At 48.7% G+C, this 10,605-nt stretch overlaps 1 protein-coding gene across 1 annotated transcript; it reads right to left on the bottom strand.

Moving 5' to 3' along the window:
* Positions 1–2,366: 2,366 nt before the first annotated feature.
* On the bottom strand, positions 2,367–8,897 carry TREM1 (triggering receptor expressed on myeloid cells 1). The gene is made up of 4 exons (XM_006202178.4): positions 8,768–8,897; positions 6,499–6,855; positions 5,035–5,233; positions 2,367–2,747 (listed from the first exon to the last, which is right to left on the bottom strand). The coding sequence occupies exons 1-4, from the start codon at positions 8,814–8,816 to the stop codon at positions 2,642–2,644; spliced, it is 711 nt and encodes a 236-aa protein (XP_006202240.1). The 5' UTR covers positions 8,817–8,897; the 3' UTR covers positions 2,367–2,641.
* Positions 8,898–10,605: the final 1,708 nt, after the last annotated feature.

Below are 10,605 nucleotides of genomic sequence, written 5' to 3'. Positions count from 1 at the left end.
CTTTAAGGCAATGAGGAATCTCTCTCGGCTGAGGTCTAGCGGAATTAACTGAATTTACTCAAGATCGGACATATTTCAAGGATGTTGCAGAGCTGGGATTCAAACCTGGGCGCTGTTTAATTCCAAGTCCTGGGTAACTAACCACATGACACTGTTGTATAGGGAAAGGTCCCAGCAAGAAACAGGCGGCTCACTGGAACAGGTAACTGAGAAGCGTTTAATGAAAGCACAAGTGGAACTGGGGGAACCAGGAAGGCATGCTGCAGGCCCTGGAGACAGCGGTGAGGCATTACCGCCTGTAGGCCGCATGGAGCAAGGGACTGGAACGGCTGCCTGAACTTGGAGATAGCAGCACTTTGGTGAGGGGCTTAGAGGGGCCTTGAGTAGAGGAATGCAGCCCCTCGTGCCGCCCCAGTGAGGGAGCCCGGAGGATAAAATCTCTGATCTCATTCTCTTCCCATCCCCGCTCTTCTTTCATGCTGCCCACCGGCTAACCCCCAGGAGCTGGTGGGCAAGGGAGCCTGCTGACTTAGCCCACGTTGGTCAGGTTCCCAGCTACAGATCAGGGAGGAGAAGGATGGAGAGTGGGCCTGCAGGTGCAAACGGGAGAGCATCCAGCACAACCGTCTGTCTTCCGCTTTACTGTATCTAAGCCCTCAGGCAAGCTTAATACATTGGACTTGTGTTACTTCATCTGTAATTAAATTTAGCACACAAGCCCACCAAATCACGCAGCTGGTTAACTCAGGATGAATATAGCAATGTGTCGTGGTGTTTGGAAAGGAGCATAATGGCTTCTTGGAATCTTGTCTCCCAAACAAGCTTGAGAACCACCAAGAGACAGCTGCAGGCTATGATTAAGTAGATCTGGAGGGGCCCCAGGCATCTGCATTTTAAACAAACGCCCCAGAGAATCTGATGCGGCTGGTCTGAGGACTACAGTTTGGGAAACACTGCCCATTCAACTGCGGTCCCTCCCTTGCCCTGCCCTTTTGGGTCAACGTCACAAACAGGGGCAGCTTTGGAAGCGCTAAAGTGCAGGTCCCCAACGAGCAACCTCAGAAAGCAAACGCTGCACGCAGTGCATTTACTACCTCCACGCGGCTGGGTTCTCCTGGGCAGGAAGAAGATGCACTGAGATGAACAGCTTCTGGATCAGTGCTTCTCAGAAGTCTCTCCCCAGGGTGCCGGGATGACATGAATTCCCTTCACTACCTTCTAATGGACTCAGCTGGGCAATCAGACACAATGTCTCAGGGGTCAGCGCCATCCTCCCGGAGGGCTGAGCCGAGAGGTCCTCAGGTTGACAGGGAAGTCCTTGGATGATGGCAGTGGACTCAGGGAGGGGAGGGCTGTACCTCAGCACTCAGGGCACTTGTTCCACAGGAGTTGAAGAAGGGCATGCCGATTGTAGAAACATGTTTTCCTATCACAAGATGGATTGTGGGTGGTAGAGTGTGTTTGCTCTTGGAGAATTTAGGATGAAATTGGCCTTGGCCATCATCTCTTCCCACTAATGGGGCCCCTTCCCCTTTAGAGCCAAAAGAGGTAGAAACTCAGAAACCACTGATTTAAATCTGTCGGTGGGCCTTGGACACCTATTTCATGGGTGAGCTTGGGAGCGAAAGGGGAGTCGTAGGGGCAGAGAGAGAGGAGGAGGAAGGCAGTGCACAGAACTAGCAGTGCACAAAGGGGACAGCCTCCAGGAGCCTGACTGGTGAGACCTGGGCACCCACCGTCCTTGCCCCTCGTGTGATACAACAAAGAGGCATTTACATAGAGGCGAACTCCTTGCTATCTGTTCTGTAGGGCTTTGAGGGACTTGGTCTTCAGTAAAGGAGCTCCAGTGTTTGTTCCTGCCAGTAGAGGTGACTTACTCCCAGTCGCACACTTCTCTGCCTTCATGGGGTTGTCCTAAGGACCCAGTGACAAGACGCACCCCAGTGATGCACACGATAAATGCACACGGTAGATAAATGATGCTCTCTGTCAGTCCTACGCCTTGGATCCTAGCTCATCCTCCCAGTATTTTCCCAAGACACAACGTTCTGGTTATCTCCGTTCCTCTTTCCCAAATATGGATTCTCACCGTAGCATCTTATCTTCTCCTGGTTCCATGATTTTCAACACTCTGTTCTGGGAGTGTCGGAAAGGGCCACAAACGAAGGGGAGAAACCTGAACGTCTGATTCTAGAGAAGAGGACGGTCCTGGCAGCCAGGAGAACAGGATGCTTCTGTGGTGGGAACTCGGGCCAAAATGTTGTGGTCTAGAGCGAGGACCTGGGCAGAGTTAGCAGCTGCGCCCTCTGTGCCTCACGACCCCGCACAAGACAGCGACAGTGCATAGCATCCGGAAGTGTCTTTATTGAATGCAAACCCTGAGCCGCTGGAGGAGTGGACATATTTGTGGCTATCTCTTCTCCTCGGAGGGGGCCAAGCACACACTCAAGGTTATCGGTGAAATGAGGGGAGTTAGCAGTGCCAAGAAGGTAGGATCCCAAGCCTTAGAAATCACCTGTGTTACAGATTCAACGCATGACATGGTGCACCGCCCCCTCACCCCACACACATACTCCTCTTCGGGCACAACTGCTAGATGGATGTGGATCAGGTCCCAGGTCATTCTCGTGGAGTCCTGGGCCTAGGGCGCAAATGACCTCTGCGTGACAGCAAACAGAACAATGAAGACCAGGCTCTTACTCAGGAGTCCACACACCACGGGAATGACAATGCTGATCCTGGAGACCCTGGGAGAGAGAGGAGACTCAGTGCTGCTGCCAGCTTGGGTGCTCCACACACCTGTTTGCAAAAGTCCTTCACGCCCCTTAACTCCTCTGCTCTCGTCCTTCATTTCCCTGTACTAACTGGCCCTGTGCACTTAGTTTGTCCCATCGCCTAAAAATACTGATTAGAAATCTTCTCCATAAAGAGCATGGGGTGCAGGTCTAGAAGAGGCATCGGGGAGAAAGAAGTACTCCAGCTCCCCAGCCCCTGATACAGAAGACGCCTGTGGTCCCCAGAACCCCCCACAGGACTGAGTCGGACTGCTCCCTGGGGGACTCGCTTTGGTTACCACATCCTTTGCTGGGTTTCCTTCCCTCCCCGGTCCCACTTCCCCAACGGTTTTGCCTGCGATCACGTCCTAAAACATCTGCACAAGATTTTACCCACAGCCTGTGTCAGAAGACACCACAGTAAGACAGGGTGACAGTGGCTTCCTTGGAGATGCCTCGTCCTCCATCCCCAAATTGGCATCTCAGCTCTTCTGTCGCTCGGATGAACTGCGCCCTCCACTCAATTACCTCTTTTCCAGACAGCTCAGTGGCTTCTGCTTTGCTTTCCCAATGGGTCTCTGACTCATAGACTAGTTCATGTTAGTTAACAGATGAAGCAGCCAGGTGAAGGGAGTGCAGCCTTTACTAGGAATGTGGGCAAAGATGATGGACTCTTGGTTTACATGCGGAAAAATAAAAGTAGTGGGAAAAAGAAACAAGCTGACTTTCACCAGATCGTTTGTTTTATTTAGTTAGTCCATAAAGATTTAAGGAGCACCTACTGTGTGCCAGGCACTTAGGCACAGCATAAGGGGGCAAGGGCACTGCCTCTACCCTTACAGAGCTCTGAGTCCACTGTAATAGAGAGAGTAAAGCAGTTCCCAGCTCACATCTGTTTCAGCAGGAATATTTTTAAAGTAGTAAATCCTGGTAGGCAGGCCCACAGTGACACTGTCCCCTCCTTAAGTATTACAAATCCCACTGCAAACGGTTTCCCATCTTTGAGAGACCATGTGGCAGTATGTACACAGAGCAATGTAAGTGTTCAAATTCTCTTCAGGGAATTTCTTTTGAATAAACTGTTCGGCGGAGAGGGTGTAGCTCAGTGGTAGGGCGTGTGCTTAGCATGCACAAGATCCTGGGTTCGATCCCCAGTAATTCCATTCAACAAACAAACAAACGTTAGCTACCTACCCCCCATCAAAATGAACCATTTAAAAGAAAAAAAAGACATCTGAAAAAATATGTCCATCTCAGATTTATCAGTACTGTCCAAAAATGAACATAATCTCAATGTCTAAAAACAGACAAATGATTATGCGATAGAAAAGTATGCATTTGTTGAAGTCAGAATTACAAAGACTAGGTGGTAACACTGAAGAATAGTTTTAGCATAGAAAAACAATGCAAATGTGTACACTTAGAATTACTGCCATGTTAAAATATGTATAAACATACAGAAAGACTAAAAGAGAGGACAGAAGAAAAAGACTTGTTAGATTCGCAAGGATATGGAAGAATATTTCTTTTTCTGTTAATTCAGTATTTAATGATAAACACATTCTAAGATAAATCAACATTTAATAATGAGCTATATAGAGGAGTATGCATGCAGAGTTAGTGGTTCTTAGCTTTGCTTGCACATTAAGAAATCCGAAGATCTTATAAAGTAATAAAACATACTGAGACCGGCCCCGCCTCCCGAAACTCTCATTCTGTTGGCCGGTAGTAGGGCACGTGTATCAGTATTAAGAACAAACCAAACAAAGCAGAAGCTGACACACCAGGGAACCCTAACGTGCAGCAGCTGCTGAGAGCTGTTGGGCTACATTATCATTCCCAGCTCTGGTTTTTCTAGCCCCTCCTACTGCACAGACAAGGAAACTGCAGCCTGAAAGGGTTTCTAACTCGCCCCAAATTCCACTTTCAGTCTGGCTGGCATTAAAATCCAGGATCCCTTTTTCCAGAAAACCGTTAGGGGTCGGCCGAGGGCCCTTGGAATTCAACCAAGATGCCATCTTCCTCTCCCGCCTCCACCGGCCGGCAAGAGCAAACACAGAGGGGAACTGGGGAGAGTCACAGCCTCATCAGGGCCTCCAAGAGTGTCCTCCTCACTCCAGCACTACCTCCTTCCTCCCCTGGGAAGGTCCACCAGATGGAGGTGACTCCAGTTCACCCCTGCCCTCCCCCCTCCCTCACTCCCCATATTCTTTATCCTTTTGGGTGTCCAAACCAGGGGCCCGGAGACCTGAAACCGTACCTGGGGACATCTGTCACATTTGTGGGGGTGACTCCGAGGCCAGGAGAGGAGAGGCTGGCAGTTGACGAGGGGAGACGGGTCACGGCCGTGGGGCTGGTGGGGAGCTTACTCCAGGCCTTGGTGATGAAAGGAGGACGGGTGGGAGTCGGAGTCACGATCTGGGTAGTTCTGTCATCTGAGGCAGGAGTGCCAGAGGGATCTGTAAGAAGGCACACTGGATGGAGTGATGGAAGGATGGAGGTTGAGCAGTAGGGTAAATGGGACTGAGGAGGGAAATGAACATGGCCATTCATGAAGCAAGGTTTTCTTTCGCCAATTTGAAAGAAATAATGTGGTGTCCACCTGGGCCAAAGACAGGAAAAAGGAAACAAGGAAGGGAGAGAGAGGAGAGAGGGAAGAAAGGAAGAAGGGTGGGAAGGAGGGAGAGAGGGAGGGAAAGAGGGAAGCAGACAAGAATTTCCAGGCTTTTTGTGTCACTGGAAATGCACTTGCCTGCTATTCTTTATCTACTCTAACCCATATGCCCCTCCTCCTTCCAGAATAATTCCCTGATTACTGTACCTTACTGCTTTCTCTCTGCCTTGCAGTCACCGGTACCTGTGGCATATTGCTTTACAGGTTACCTTTTATTAATATACTGCATAAGTATCTTGTCTTCCTTAGGCATTGAATTCCACAGGTGCTAGGAACCTGAACCTGCCTGCCTCTACTCTGCCTTCCTTAATTCATCCAGTCAACATCTAGGGAGGCCCTACTATGTGCCAGGCACCTCATTAATTGCTAGGGATACAGAGCCGAGCAAGGCACAGGCCTTTCCCTCAAGATTCTCAGGGATGAGCAGGGGGAGACAGATAAGAAAACTGGCCACTACTTAACCCAGGGAGTTAGTGTTGTCCATGAAAGGGATACAAAGTGAGCTCTGGAGCTCTGCTACCCAAAACGGAGCCATGGACCCACAGCATCTGCATCACCTGTGAACAGATCAGAAACACAGAATCTAGGTCCCACGCTAGACCTGCTCCATCGGAGTCTGCATTTGAAGTAAGATCCCAGGTTGTTCTTGCCCACAGCGGGGTCTGAGGGGCACTGCTTTGGATGCACACAGGAGGCCAGCAAATGCCTCCTTGGGGGCAGGGAGAGTGAATCCCAGAGGCTTCCCAAGGAAATGACTTGGGACACTAAATTGTCCCAAGTCTACCTCTCACCTTTCACTGTACCCCACTTCCTACAACAGCACAACACAGTAGGCTCTGCTCCCCAAGAGGAATCCCATACAAAGAAGCCACTTCTTACTGTTGGACCAAATGACTCTCAAGGACCTCCAATGAGGGACAAGGAGCTTCTGGAAGAGCACAGGCTTCTAGAAGTCCTGAGCCACAGCCCTGTCGGTATCACCACCACTGCTCCACCCCTACCTGGCCTGGTTCTCCCTACCCTCTACCCCCAAGCCCCCAGGTCACTCACTCTTGGTCACCACCAGGCGGATAGGGTGGAATAACATGATGGAGTTCTCGGAATTTAGGTAGATCACACATCGATACAGTCCTGAGTCCTCCACTCGAAGGTCGGTCATTCGGACATGCAGTATGCCCTCAGAGGGGATGTCTTTTAGGAAGTAACGCCCATTCTGGACTTCACTGAATTCCCCCGAGACCCTCTGTGTGAGTGCCAGCATCTGGACCTCCCCTTTATCTTTCACCCTTTGCCAGGCCTTCCGGCTGTTGGAATATGTGTGCAAGGTGACAGGACAGCTCACTTCCAGGGTCTGGCCCTCTGCCAGGGTAAACTCTTCCTCGTCTGGTACGGTTGCAGCTTGGATTTCTGTATGCAGAGAATCAGAGTTATTGCTCTATGAGGAATAGCTTTCCTCTCTTTGGAAAAAAAGAGAGAAGAGAGAGCTACCTCTTCTTCTTGTTCAATCACCCATTTTTCAGACAAGATCCTCAAGGTCTCCAGAGAAGATGCAACTTTCCCTGCAAGCCAGCACTGGACCCCAGATCCTTGCACTGTGGGTAGTTTTTTGTTTGTTTGTTTTTTGGTTTGGGGTTGTTATTTTTTTTTAACCACAACAGCTAGACAGCATATGGTTTGTGCATATCAACTTTTATAAATGATTGTTTTTGAGATAAGGGTACCCTGACCTTGAACATGCAGCCTCCAAAACTGGAAGAAGTAAATTTCTGTCATTCATAAGCCACCCAGTCTGCGGAGTTTTGTTACAGCTGCGCGGATGCATAAGACAGTAGGAGTTGAAGGAGACTGCGATTGCTTACAAACCTGCCTGTCTCTTATGAAAGGAGACAGTGAGAGATGAAGGCAGAAGTGCCTTCTATGCATCATATTTTGCACCATTGCAAGGAAGGGATTCCTTATCATATGCTAATAAAAAAAGAGCAACAAATACCTTTTATTGCTAAGTGTTTAAAAATCCTATCTCATTTAATCATTACAACTTAGAAGGTTGATACTGTTATTATTCCTAGTGTAGAGATAAGGAAATTGGGGCACAGAAAGGTTATTTAATAACCCAGAGGTTATCCAGTGATCTGCCCAAGGTCCCACAGTAGAAAGTGGGAGTCAAGACTCAAACCTGGGTAGTCTGACCCTAGGGTCAGCTCTGAGCCTCTGAGCTAGCTTGTCCAAGGCAGCTGTCTGGTGGGACAGCCCAAGTGTGAGGAAGTGCCTAACAATCTGTTCCCGGTGGCACAGGTTACCCTCTAGTTTACCTCCAGAAGACATAGTGAAAAACAACCCCAAACCGCTCGTTTTCTCTCAGTCTTCAACCTTCCACCTTCTCCCAGTTCTCCTTTGGAAAAACATGAATAGGACACAAGGAAGTGCATGGGTCCATGAGAGCCAAACCCCCATGTGCCCATCTGGATCATCACCCCAAGTCCAAGAAAACCCAGAGTGACATTGGTGTGTGGGCTATGCCAGGCGATTGTCCGTGACCTTGCTCAAAGCAGTAGGTTCCCAGAAAACACCCTCTCCCTGGACCTTTCCATGTTTTTCCAAGGCAAACCTTTCTCTTAACTCACTGTTGACATTTTCCCTTTCTCTGCTTATTTTCCCAATGTATCCCTAAGGATTGGGAGCAGGAGCAAGTAAAGCACCAGCAGCATCCATTTTGGGGGAAGGTGTGAGCTGCGCAGTAGGAGAAGTCATGGCTTGGAGCCGGGGCAGTTCCGCAGAGCCTGAGCAACAGGCCCTCAAGGGCAGCAGACAGGGGAGCCTTGGGTCACGGCCTCCATGAAAATGGGCACTTTTCTTCTGTTCACTTCTGTGTCCTCGGCAACAGCATATTTCCTGGCCCAAGGTTGGCCCCTGGGAAATATTTGTTGAATGAGCTATGTCTTTGGGGTTTAATAGACTGTCAGCGTCCAAAGCACCATGATGGAATATGAGAGGGAAAAAATCCTTCAAACTCATAAAATCCTCTTAGGTTATGTCAAGTTGAGATTTACTCTCTCCTTATTCCCACCCCCCAGCCCCAGGTTCTGCAAGTCCCTGACAACATCAAAGGCACAGACATCTTGTTTCCTTCCCTTCCCCCTTTTTAGTTCTGTTCTCAAGCCCTGGGAGTTCTCTTAATTCTGCCCAGTCTGGCATCTCTTCTGGGTGGCTCTGTCTTGGGTGACCACATCCCCCAGAGCTTCAGAAGAAAATGGAAACCTCCCTTGGGATGGGACCCCACTCCAGCTCCAGGTCCTGGGCAGAGGCCTCACTGTCTTACCTGCGACGAAGAGCACCCAGAGGAGCCCCCGGAGCCTGGTCTTCCTCATCCTTCATGGGCACTCACGCCAACCACCCTGGGGCTCCTGGGACTGCTACAGGGGACACTCTAACCTAGAGGCTCCAGAAAGTTGCACAACAGGATGTTGGGCCATTGCTGGGAGGTGCCGAGCCTGATGCTGTGTTTCATCACTGGTTGTCTTGGCTCTGGACGTCAGAGACGACACAGGAAACCAAGACAGGGCTCACGTCTCCACGCAGCTGCTCCAAACCCCAGCTTCCTGCTCTCTGGAGACAATGACAGTTAGCTTTTCAACCAACCTCACAACATTTTAGTGAGATACTTTTGTGTAAACAAAATAAGGTGTTAATATGATCCAGGGAGGAGAAGCCCGCCTGGCTCTCCAGAGGCGATGACAGAGGGCCAGGTTGGGATAAAAATACCATGCTCCTAGGGTTCTTGTGAGAGCTCGGTGTGGTCCCTATGGGAATTACCCAACACGCACGTCTCTCTGCCCCACCTCTCTGTCCCTCCTCACCCCAGCCTGCTTCCCTGGGCTTCTTCTGACCCGAGACCCAGCCCCTCTTCACCACCAGCACGGCCCACACCCTGTGTCCTGTCACAGACATGGCCGGGAGCTCACAGAAGGGCAGGAAGCCCCGGAAATGATTTGAGAGGACATTGTCACCACTGAACAAGAACAGACTATGAAAGAAAGGACACAGGATGATGTAGAACAAGACAGTAAGGGGGGAAGAGACAAATCTAACAGGTTCCATGCTAGAAGCAATTAAAAAGCACATATGAGTGTGAAAAGTCAAGTCAGTAACAGAAGGTTCACTTCAGAGATACTCCCAAATGTGAAATGAACAAGGGCATTTTAAAGCGCTTAGAAGTCTACTGGAGGGCAAGTAATAGAAACCTACCTACAACTAATCTACGGCTGAGGGATGCTGAAGTGTAGCGTGGAACGGTGGGTCATAAACATGGGTAAAAATGTATATTTAAAAAATAGCACTTTCCAGACCTGAAAAGAAATCTGAAATTGGAGGTGGAGAGAATTCAACATGGGCAAGGAAAAATTCATGCAGTGAAACCAAGAGTTGGAATTTCCCAGTGAAAAAATTTTACTTTAAATAAAAATTCCTGCTGCTAAACAAACAGGGAAAAAAAAAGAAAAAGAAAAGAAAAAACTTGATTCCTTCAAAAGAGTTGAATTGGACAAAACTCAGATTTCTTCTCTGAGTAACAAACAGTGAGAGACAGTGGGATGACGTGTGGGAAAAACTTCTGACTCTGGAATTTTATACCCAAGCTGATTACTGTTCAAGGTGCTATCATGGGAGTTGAGGTATAGCTCAGGGGCAGACCATGCTTGGCGTGTACAAGGTCCTAGGTTCAATCCCCAGTGTCTCCCTTAGGGAAAGAGGGGAAGGTGTTATCGTGCCTACAAATTAAGAAAAAAAATAAAAACAAAACCAAAAAACTTCTAAAGTTAACCTACAGTTTTAACTTAAAACTGTTGAATGCAGCAATTTATAAAATATAGTTAATAATGAAGAAATTTAAATCCCACTCTTACACCCTGCAGAGAACATGTAGTTAAGATTTTACTAAAGTTTCTTCTATCCTTTGTTCTACAAATAATATCCGAAACCAGGCTTCCAACCGTGCTTGGACTGAAATCTGCCAGGCCCACTGTTTGTTTTATTCGTTTGGCCCACAGGGAGGAAAAGCAGACAGAGAGGTTTTGAAATTTTCTGACTCAGAGAGGAACCTACATGATTTTTAGAAGGATGAGTCAGATTAGCACAAATCACTCAACAAAGCCCTCTTCT

Source organism: Vicugna pacos, chromosome 20 (genome assembly GCF_048564905.1).
Source record: "Vicugna pacos chromosome 20, VicPac4, whole genome shotgun sequence".
In the NCBI taxonomy this organism is placed as follows: domain Eukaryota; kingdom Metazoa; phylum Chordata; class Mammalia; order Artiodactyla; family Camelidae; genus Vicugna; species Vicugna pacos.
Note: the sequence above shows the minus strand (reverse complement) of the source record. Positions and strands in the feature narration are given on the sequence as shown.

What these genes read in the sequence shown, in the direction of transcription:
- TREM1 (XM_006202178.4), bottom strand. Translation starts at nt 8,816, where the DNA reads ATGAGGAAGACCAGGCTCCGGGGGCTCCTCTGGGTGCTCTTCGTCGCA. An exon ending in CCGCCTGGTGGTGACCAAGA is followed by an intron (nt 5,234 to 6,498) that starts GTGAGTGACCTG and finishes GCCTTCTTACAG; the next exon opens with ATCCCTCTGGCACTCCTGCC. An exon ending in AATGTGACAGATGTCCCCAG is followed by an intron (nt 2,748 to 5,034) that starts GTACGGTTTCAG and finishes TCTCTCTCCCAG; the next exon opens with GGTCTCCAGGATCAGCATTG.